Consider the following 10991-nt stretch of genomic DNA (forward strand, 5'->3'; position numbering starts at 1 on the left):
CAGAAAAGGGCATGGAAGGAGATGGAGCAAGAGGGGGCCAAGCCTTTGGAGCCCAGGAGGGAGGAAGCAGGAGGGCTATGAGGGAGGAAGCGGGAGGGAGCCAAGCCTTCGGAGGACCAGGGAAACTCCCTGCCAGCAGCTCAGTGGCCCCAGGAGGACATCTTAGCCAGGCCACGCGCAAACACTGCTGGGTGTGATTCGGAGCCTGTTTCGTGGTGTTCTTAACCAGCCACTGCTCTGAGTGCACCATCAGCTGGCCTCTCTCTGTCCCCTGCCCCTCTCCACCCGCAGTTGCTGGGACCCCTCGGGAGACGCAAGCCAGCCCAGCGCTCATCTCTGGTGTTGGGATCAGGCAGGCTGGGTGATCCTGTGGACCTACCACTGTGGGACGGGGCAGTGGACGGCGCTTGTGGAGTGGGAGGGTGGTGGGCAGCGGTGGGGGAGGGACAGTCGCTGCGGACCACGTAGAAGGATCCATTGCACTGCCTGTGCCGGGTCCCAGCAGGAAGCAGGGCGGGCAGCAGTCAGAACACGGAGGGAGTTTAATGAAGGACTTTACAAGGCACCAGCTCCTGCCCCAGAACCCATGCTGTCACCTTGCTGTGAAGGAGGTCTGGGGAGGGGGCTTCCTGGCAGCACGGGGACCCCGGCTCTGCTCTGGGGGACAGGCAGCCTGCTGGGTCCCTGCGGAGAGTGAAGCCAGGTGGCCCTCACCTGGGGCAGGGTGGGCTGGAGAGGGGCTATAGCAGCTGTGGGGAGAGGGCACCCCGTGGATCAGGTGGGAGCCTGGGAGCTTTGCTGCCTGTGTCCTGGGCCCTGGCCCCTGTGTGTCTGTCTGCTCACACTGGGTGGGGGTGGGAGTAAGGGAAGCCCATGGGTCCCAGCCCTGATTCCCTATGCTCTGGGTGCCAGGCCCTGGAGGTTCGAGTTGGAGCCTCCAGCTACGCTCCCTCACCCCCGCCCCCTCCACCCCACCCACCCCCGCAACCTGGATCCTCCAGGGCAGGCCCAGCATCCCATCCTCAGGAGCTCTAGAGCCGAGCAGGGGTGTCCTCCAGTACCTCTTCTGCCTGCTTCTTGTGCCAGAAAATGTACCATCTGGGCCAGGAGAAGGCGGAAATGTGTCAATCCAGAAGCAGTGGGGCTGCGGTGGGGCTGCGGGGCTTGGGAAGGCACTTACCCACCTCCAGCTATGACTGCCAGGGAGAAAGTAGCGCAGAGGCTCACAGCCCACAGGAGAGTCTTCTGGGTCCAGCCTGAGGGTGGGGGTTGGGGGGTGACAGAGGGGCCAGCGGTTTGGGGAGCAGTCAGGGGTGTCTTGGCTCAGAGAGAAAGCCACGCTCTTTCCTAGCTCCATTCACCTGCTCAGTCAATGTCTGCAACTCCTTACTGAGCACCTACTGTGTGCCCAGCAGACTCCGAGATGAATGAGACAGGCTCTGCCTCCAGGAGGGAGAGAAGCAAACCACTGCACGTGGTGTCCGAGGGAGGCAGGACAGGGCGGGGCGGGAGCAGGAGGCTGAGGAGGCTGACGGGCCAGCCCAGGGGCGGGAGCTGGTCAGGGGAGGCTTCGTAGGAAGCAGGAGTCCTGGCTGACTTTGAAAGACAAGTGGGAATTCCATCCAGGCAAAGGGCACAGCAAGTTCAAGGACGAAAATATAAAGCTGGCCAGTGTGGCTGGGAGCCCGGAACGGGAGGCAAGCAGGGTGGCTCACACAGGGCCTCTGAGGACGGTGGACTTGGGGGAATCGGGAGCTACTGAAAGGTCTCTACAGGGAGTGCCATCGGCAGGTTGTCTCTTGAGAAAAAGGTCTTTGATTGCTGAGAAAGATGTGCCCGAAAGGGTGCTGTCATAATGCGGTGAGAGGTGAGGAGGCCCGGAAAAGAGGCTGGATGTTGGAATGAAAATATGTCAACACCTTAAAAAATCCTATCTAATAAAAGAGTAATGTGCAGATTGACCATCACTCCAACACACAATACCTGCTCCCGTGTGGTTAAAGATCCTGCTCCTATATGGACACAAGATGACCACCACAAGATGGCCACCACAAGATGGCCTGCCGGGAAGGGCAGTTGGAGGCTATTAACCCTGCAGGGAGGGCATTTAGGGGTGACCAGGCTGGCAGAGAAGGGAAGTTGGGGGCAAACAGGCTGGCAGGGGAATAGTTAGACATCAATCAGACTGGCAGGGGAGTGGTTAGGGAGTGATCAGGCTGGCAGGCAGAAGTTAGGGGCAATCAGGAAGGCAGGGAGGTGAGCAGTTGGGAACCAGCAGTCCTGGATTGTGAGAGGGATGTCTGACTATCAGTTTAGACTGATCCTGGTGGGTCCTAGATTGGAGAGGGTGCAGGCTGGGCTGAGGGAATTTCGTGCACTGGACCTCTAGTTATTTCATAAACCTTGGTGGTTCAATGGCTGGGGAAGGGGAGGGCGAGCTCTAAGGGAAGGCTGAGCTCTTAGGGTGGGGCCATTTGCTAAGAGAACCCGGAGGGAAGAGCAAATCTGGGGGTGGAGGTGGTTTGGGCCGGTCTCAGCCTGCTGGCTCTATGGCCCGAGTGAGGCGTCCGGGGACAGGCGGCTCTGTAGTTCTGCAGCGGGATGTGTGGACCTGAGGGATCTTGGTGCCACCTTCATGGTGACAAAGGAGAGCGAGTGCAGGGCTGGACAGAAGTGGCAGGCAGTGGGGGAAGAGACAACAACGACCCAAGGCGGGTGGCTGGAGCTGGACGGGCCACTGGCCACTGACCTGGGCAGAGGGTGGGGTCTCCGCAGGTGAGGAGGTGTGCTCTGCAGGTGGCACAGCTGATGACCTCCAGTTTGAAGGGTAGGGCTGCGAGAAGGGTGGGCAGGAGTCTTAGCGAGGGCTGAGTGCCCTCACCCCAGGCCCAGGCCCAGGCCCCCAGTACTCACCACAGGAGCTGTTGCAGGCTGTTGCTCAAGGGTGAGATGGTGGAGAAACTGAGGTGCCATGGAGGCAGACAGAGCCAGGCAGGGTGGGGTGTGAGCAGGAAGGGACGATGGGAGATGTGGACAGGCACCCGGTAGGGGGCAGGGATGAAGGTGAGACTGGACTCTGCTCTCAGCCTCAGGGCTGGAGGCCGGAGAAGGGCTGGGCGTGGCGGGCAGCCCCTCTCACCCTGCTCCTCGAGCTCCTCATAAGCCTTGCTCAGCCTCTCAACAAACAGCTGCTTCTGGACGTTAACCTCACTCAGGAGCGATGGTTTGTCTGGCGGCATGTGGGGGAGAGGGGTGTAGGCTGCCTGAGTCTTAGATCAGGTCGATCTCGCAGCTGTCTCAGACTGGGAATGCCAACCAGCTCCTCTAGCATGGTCCCCAGAGGGCGCCCCACACAGAGGCCGTGGCCCACCTCAGCCCGCTGCCACCCCGGGACGAGTGGGGCTTTCGGGGAGGCTTCGCGGGCCACACTGTCTCCCCGAAGCGGGCCCTGTGACACGCGGCCTCTCACCATCGCGGAACTTCCCAATGGCCCCGTCGATGTGATTGAATAACTCAGCTGCTTCTCGCTCCACATGCTCGTGCCCTGAGATGGGACATGTGAGGAAGGAAGCCAGGGGCCTGAGCGCTCAGCCCAGGCGCAGGGCCAGCCTGCACCTCGGTCTCCACAAGGCACCTCACCCAGATACCGGGGCTCCGGTGGGACGGGAGCCTGCAGGAGCAGGGCCTGGAGGCTTAGGGAGAGCTCCCGGGGCGGCCCCGGCGGCCCCCACAGGACCTGCAGGTCATACTCCAGCAGCAGCGGCAGCTCCCGCCAGCAGCGCAGGCAGCTCCTCCCGGCGCCGGCGGCCGGCAGCAGGCAGCCGAGCAGGACCAGCAGCATCTCCGGGCCTTCCCCCTGTTCCTCCACCGCTCCCAGTTCCACCTGGAACACCGGTCTCCCTGGAAACCACGTTGTTTCTGCAGAACAAAGGTAAATTCCGAAGGAAAGGCCAGGCCAGCGGTGGCAAGCACTGGGCTTTGGTGCCCGACCTGGTGCCAGATCGCAGCCCTCTGAAGATGCCTGCTCGGAGATTTCCGTGCTGCTCTGAGCTGCTCGGCTCTCCCGGTGGCGTTGCCACGTGCAACACAGCCTCCCAGGCTGGACCGGGAGCGTCGGAGGGAGCAGCACAGAGAGGGCGAGCTGGCAGGAACCTGAGCTCAGCCCCCGGGCAGCGGGCAGCGGGCACCTTTGCCAACATGCGTGTGCAGTGGCAGCAGCCTGGTGGTGGCCGGGACAGAGGGCATAGACAGCTCCCCAGCACAGTGGAGGCAGCCGGCTCTCAGCCAGGCGGGAAGCACGGTGAGCAGCCGTCTTTGGGGCAGCCATTCTGATGTGCAACAGGCACTGAAGAAAAGCTGAGGCCCTCCACTCAGTGAAGAGAGCCGGTGGGATCCTGTCACTGCCCAGTGGGCCAGCCTTGCCCTTCCATCCAGGCTCCACCCCCTCCCCAACACCTCAGGCTGGATTAAGGGCGGCTGAAAGCCACCAGGCGTTTGAGGAATACTGCTGATGTGAACAAGAGACAAAAACTATAGTAAAGATTCCAAACAGAAGCAAACGAAAACCACAGGAAAAGTGAAGGTGCAAAAATACACCGTGGGAAGCAGAAGACTACACCAAATGCCTCAACAATCAGGTAAAGGTTGCCTTTCCCAGACAAGAGAGGCTGCTATGTAAACGCAAAAGGCACGGATTAATAATATGAGTGCAGGGCCAGCTGGGGTAGCTCAGTGGTTGAGCATCGACCTATGAACCAGGAGGTCACCGTTCGATTCCCGGTCAGGGCACATGCCTGGGTTGCGGGCTTGATCCCCAGTGTGGGGGGTGCAGGAGGCAGCTGATCAATGATTCTCTCTCATCCTTGATTTGTCTCTCTTTTCCTCTCTGAAATCACTAAAAATATATTTTAAAAAGTATGATTGCAGGGATTTAAAAATTCCATAGAAGTACTGGGAGATAAAGTTGCAGAAATCCCCAGACAGAAGTATAAAAATAAAACAACAACACAGAGATGAGAAACAGGAAAAAGATGAAATTAGATAATCAATACATGCAATGTCCAGCAAACACAAGTTTCAGAAGGGAAGAACGGAGAGGGAATCATTTATAAAGACTTGGGGTGAAGAAGTTTACACAGGGGTACAGTCTAGCTTAGGGGACTGGTGCAGCAGACAGGTTCACTAGTCACATCGGAGCAGAGCAGCAGTGGAGGCGGTAAATTCTGGCTGCTCTGGTCAGCTGGGCTCTGAGGTGGGAGGACGGCTCTGAGTACCGCAGAGCTGTTGCTTTCCCACCGGCTTTAGGTGGTTTGGGGTAAGGGGTTGGCCTGCTTTGATCTATTATACTTGGGCAATGTTGGAGAGGAAGGCCCTGACTCCCTGAGCCACAGCTGGGAAAGCGGTGCTGCCTCCCATGATGCCCTGGGTAGGGTTCAGTACACAGGCACGAAGGCCTGCTGCTCACGGTATTTGCCATCTCCTCTGAGGTGGCCCCACCCACCCTGTGTGTGTGGGAGGAGAAAACAGGGAACTAATAGAAGTGAAAAGAAAGGTTTTAGAACTCAAAGGGCCTGCTGAGAAGGCATTGAGGGCTAGGGATGAGAAACAGCACACTAAAGCGCAGAGGGAAAACAGGCCATGTACAGTGGCCCAGTGATCAGAGCGTCTTCAGGCTTCTCAAGGGCAGGATAGGAAGCATTAGACAATGCTTCCACATTCTGGGAAAAATGTCCCGTCTTAGACTTCTCTACTCAATAAAGCATCAGCCAAGGAAGAAGAAAGACAGAGGCTATTTCTGTCAGGCAAGCTTTAAATGAACTTCTGTCTTTTCTCAGAAAGTGATGAAAGGATGTGCTCCAGCTAAAGGAGCAAACCATGCAAGAGAGATGATGCAATGACAGTCAGGAAAAGGAGCCTAATCCTGCAGAGGGGTGAAGAGAACTACGTGACAGTCAAGGCTCACCTCAGGAGGCGGTGCAAGCTGTTGGCTCTTCCTGGGGGCAGAAAGGTCTGGAGTGGGTGGCCTAGGTCAGCTCCCTCATGGCTTTGGGTTTCTTACTTGGGCTTTTGTTTGGGTGAAATAATGAGAGAGGTCTTTAGAGTGAGGTTTGAGGTAAAGCCCAAGAGTCCCCTTTCCCTCAGTTGATTGTTTTATTTTTTTTTTTGAGAAACCCGAGAGAAGGGCAGAATTCGGGTGTCACTTTGTGACCCAATTCCATCTCAATTCAACTGCAGCTCTTAGCATCAGTTGGATAATGTGATCCTGGCTCTTCCAAGTGACATTTAAATGTAGAGTTACAGTAATTATGGGCTGGTGGAGATTTTAATCCAACCCAATGCCTGTGGTTTACAATTCTTCACCTACTCATTTTCTAGTCTCCATTTGCTTGTCCTGATTTCTTCTCTTATTTCTAGTCTAAGTCAATTCCATGTTGTGCACTTGGCAGTAATTAGGAATTTGGAATGAATTAGTGCCAATAATAAAGGCAGCCTTTTCTTTTTTCTAGGCATTTTGTTGAGATAGTATGCATCAATTTGAGATCATATCCATCTTTTGTGCTTTCAGTCACTTGGGCATGTTTAATACCTTTGACATAAGACAGACCATTCAGTTTGAAGGCAGAAATCAAGCTGCTTCTTTTGAGGCCAAATATCATCTCTCCAACCCAAGAGTTCCTTTAGGTTCCCATCTGAGAATCTGGTTTCATGGCATGAAAAATTCTGGTGATTCACTTCTCTTACCTTCTGATCACTCTCCTCTCAAACCACCCCTGTCTGCCTTGCAGAGCTGGTGTTGTGTCCTCCTTCTTCCTCAACCAGTACAGATTTCCATGCTCACTAGCTTCCTGTTGCTACATCACTAATTATCACAAACTCAGTGGCCCGAAGCATATCCATCTGTCACCTCCTGGAGTTAGGGCTTGGCTTGCTCTCTCCTCTGCGTCTCCCCAGCTGAATTGTGATATTGAATATCATAACCTGGTCACAGGTGTGAAGCTCCTCATGCTCACAGTGGGCCTCATGCTCAAGGGGAGAAGAGTGTACGGAGTGTGTACAGAGGACAGGCATGCTGGAGACTATCTCAGAATTTGTCCTACCACACCCCAAAACCCAAATGTCTATCCTTTGGACCTTTAATGGTGCCACCAGCTCCCCTCCCCACACAACTAGTCATCAATTTGGGTAAGAACATTGTGGTGCCTCGGTATGCAAGTAAGTTAGTTGGAGGCATAGCTGCGATGTTAGTATGCTGCCACTAACTACCAGGGGTGAGTGCATATGCATATGACTGTCTCACATCAGACACCAACTACTCGCTCTGGGCTCTCAGCCCACCTTCACTTCTGACCCACTGACTACACACAAATGGGTTCTCACTGGCCCCTGAGCTTCGGTAATTCACTAGGAAGGTTCATGGAACTCAGGAGAGTAAGGTACTTAAGATTACAGTTTTACTATAAGGATACAAATCACAAGCAGCCAAAGGAAAAGCCACATGGAGAAAGTCTGGAGGGTCCCAATGTGAAGCTTCTGTGCTTTTGGGATTTGCCATCCTTCTTGTACATTGATGTGTATCAACAACCAGGAGCTCACGTGAGCCTCAGTCCCATAATCTTTATTTGGTTTTGTTATATAGGTGTGATTAAGGCTTGATTCATTGGTGATTGAACTCAGTCTCCATCTCCCCTTCTCTGTAGGTTTGGCTGATGTCATTTGACTCAAAGTCCCAACCTCTAATCACCTGGTTGGTCTTTCTAGCCTGGCCAGCCCCCATTCTAAGTCATCGCCTTAGCATAAAGCCAGCAATGAGTCCACCATATGTAGCAAAGACAATCCTACCGCTCAGAAATTGCAAAGATTTAGAAATGAAGACTGGAACCAGAGAGGAAGGCTGGCAGCATAGGAGGTCATTATTGCTCATGAACGTCTGGCTTGCATTCCCAAGGACCCAGGCTTGGTGCTGCTTCTGGGGTCTCTCGGAATCTTCTAAGAGGTTTTTAAGTTTCAGGCACACACTTTTGACTCAAAGGGACTGAGATGTGGGGATAGTAAGGTAGCAGCAGGGGGAGATTAGGGACAAGTAAAACATTACGAGGGCATCCGTCTTCACAAAGTGCAGGACCAAATTAACTCAGGCGGCACACTCTCTTAGAGGTTACTGACCTGTAAATTCTCTCCCATTGTTACGAGGAACCTTGGTGGAGAGAGGGCTTGATAAATCCAAGAGGCTGGTATCTATTTAATCAATGCCTTTACAAGAGGTAAGATTTAGCTGTTTGATTTTTTAATAAAAAAAATTAGAAAAAAATTCATCACCAGATGACCCATTATAAATAAAATATTCATTTCATTATCTTTCTGGTTAAAATCCATGTCTTGAAATGCTTTGTTGTAGCTACTTAAATGATCAATGAGGTGCCCCGGGGGATTTCTCCTGCAGAATTGGTTGGTAGAGAACATTAAAATTGCATGCAGCCACTTTTGTGATTTTAATAACATTCAGGAGAACTTTGACTGGAATTAGAAGGAGCTTAAAGTGCAATGCTTCTTCTGGGAAAGGTTGAGGACACCACCTTTGGTGTTCAAGGAGGCCAGTCAAGCAGCCACAGGACATGCTCCTGTTTGCCCTGACAGCTGGGCAGAGGCATTCTCCCCACAACCGGGGGCCATGGTCAGCGGGGTCTGCAAACAAGAAGCTCTGGCCATTGCCTGCAGCTCTGGGACAGTCCTGTTGGTCTACAGACGAGCACAGCTGACAGAATAAGCATGGCCAACAGAACGCATGGCCCCCACACTCCTCTTAGGGGTGAGCTGAAGCCCAAAAGGGGACCCGATGAGGGTTCCAGTTCAGACCTGTGCCTTCCAGATCAATGCTCACCACTCCACACCTAAGGCCCCAACACAGTTACTTTATTTTTTTTTCTTTTTCTATTTTATGGTCACTGAGCTCAGCTCTGCGCCTATAAAACCTGCACAGGTTTCTCCACCCCACAGTGATTCCCACATCATCTGATTTCTGTAATGGCCATGCCTAAAACATGGCCATGTATTTCATTAGTTGCATGCTGATTTAGTAAACATTTACTGTTGTTGATTGAAAATATCATTAAACTCCAGTGTAGGCTGTGCTTCCATCAGACTTCCCAGCCTGCTTCACAAAGATGTGTCTCCTCCCAAGATGTGTCACCTCACAAAGATGTGTTACCTCACAAAGACATGGCATCTTCACAGAGATGTGTCTACTCACAAAGATGTGTCACCTCACAAAGATGTGTCACTTCACAAAGACATGGCATCCTCACAGAGTTGTGTTTACTCACAAAGATGTGTCTACTCACAGAGATGTGTCACCTCACAGAGATGTGTCTCCTCACAGAGATGTGGTCTCCTTCTCACCTTACACGGATGTGGTCAACTCACAAAATGTGGTCTCCTCACAAATATGTGTCTTCTCACAAAGATGTGGTCTCCTTACAAAGATGTGGTTTCCTCATAGAGATGTGTCTCTTCACAGAAATGTGTCACCTCACAAAGACTTCGTCTCCTCACAGAGATGTGTCACCTAACAAACATGTGGTGTTCTACAGAGATGTGTCACCTCACAGAGATGTGGTATCTTCAGATATGTGTCACTTCATAGAGATGTGGTTTCCTCAGAAAGATGTGTTACCTCACAGGTATGTGTCACCTCACAAAGACATGGCTACCTCACAGAGAAGTGTCCCCTCACAAAGATGTGTCACCTCAAAAGGACGAGGCCTCTTCACAGAGATGTGACTCCTCACAAAGATGTGTCTCCTCAGAAATAGGTGTCGCCTCACATAAACTGGCCTCCTAACAAAGATGTGTCTCCTCACAAAGATGTGGTCTCCTCAAAAGATGTGTCTCCTCACAAAGATCTGTCACCTCAGAAAGATGTGGTCTCCTCATGAAGATGTGTCTCCACACAGAGATGGGTCACCTCATAGAGATGTGTCTGCTCACAGATATGTGGTCTCCTTCTAAACTTACACAATGTGGTCAACTCACAAAGACGTTGTCTCCTCACAGAGATGTGTCTTCTCACAAAGATGTGGTCTCCTCACAAAGATGTGTCTCCTCCCAGAGATGTGTCAACTCACAAAGATGTGTCATCTCACAAACACCTGGTCTCCTCACAGAGATTTATCTTTTCACAAAGTCGTGGTCTCCTCACAAAGATGTGTCTCCTCACAGAGATGTGTCACCTCACAAAGATGTGTCACTTCACAGAGATGTGGTCTCCTCACAGAGATGTGTCTCCTCACAAAGATGTAGACGCCATACAAAGATGTGTCACCTCACAGAGATGTGATCTCCTCACGGAGATGTGTCACTTCACAAAGATGTGCCACCTCATAAAGATGTGATCTCCTCTAAGAGATGTACTACCTCACAAAGTATGGTCTCTTCACAGAGATGTATCTCCTTACAGAGATGTGTCACCTCACAAAGACGTGATCTCCTCACAAAAATGTGTCTCATCACAAAGACGTTTCACCTCACAAAGACGTGGTCTCCCCACAAAGATATGTCTCCTCCCAAAGATGTGTCACCTCACAAAGATGTGGCCTCCTCACAGAAATGTGTCTCCTCAGAGAAATGTGTCACTTCACTAAGACGTGTACTCCTCACAGAGATAAGTCACTTCACAAAAAAGTGGTCTACTACAGATATGTGTCACCTCACAAAGATGTGCCATCCTCAGAGATGTCTCAACTCATAAAGACGTGGCTTCCTCATAGAGATGTGTCTCCTCACTAAGATATGTCACCTCACAAAGACATGGCCTCCTCACAGAGATGGGCCACCTCACAAAGATGTGGCCTCCTCACAGAGATGTGTTTCCTTACAAGGATGTGTCACTTCACAAAGATGTGTCTCCTCACAGAGATATGCCACCTCACAATGACGTGATCTCCTCACAGTGATGTGCCTCATCACAAAGACGTTTCACCTCACAAAGACGAGGT

The 10991-nt window shown here is 52.3% G+C and overlaps 1 protein-coding gene across 1 annotated transcript; it reads right to left on the reverse strand.

The window, feature by feature from the left end:
• Positions 1 to 1031: 1031 nt before the first annotated feature.
• TEX51 (testis expressed 51) lies at positions 1032 to 3841 on the reverse strand. Its single transcript, XM_045575705.1, is given in 10 exon segments — positions 1032 to 1098; positions 1181 to 1256; positions 2384 to 2448; positions 2450 to 2553; positions 2555 to 2631; positions 2750 to 2833; positions 2914 to 2931; positions 3140 to 3229; positions 3470 to 3544; positions 3640 to 3841. Coding segments are annotated over 10 exon segments (858 nt in total).
• Between the last annotated feature and the right edge of the window lie 7150 nt (positions 3842 to 10991).

This window comes from Pipistrellus kuhlii, unplaced genomic scaffold, assembly GCF_014108245.1.
Source record: "Pipistrellus kuhlii isolate mPipKuh1 unplaced genomic scaffold, mPipKuh1.p scaffold_m20_p_7, whole genome shotgun sequence".
Taxonomy (NCBI): domain Eukaryota; kingdom Metazoa; phylum Chordata; class Mammalia; order Chiroptera; family Vespertilionidae; genus Pipistrellus; species Pipistrellus kuhlii.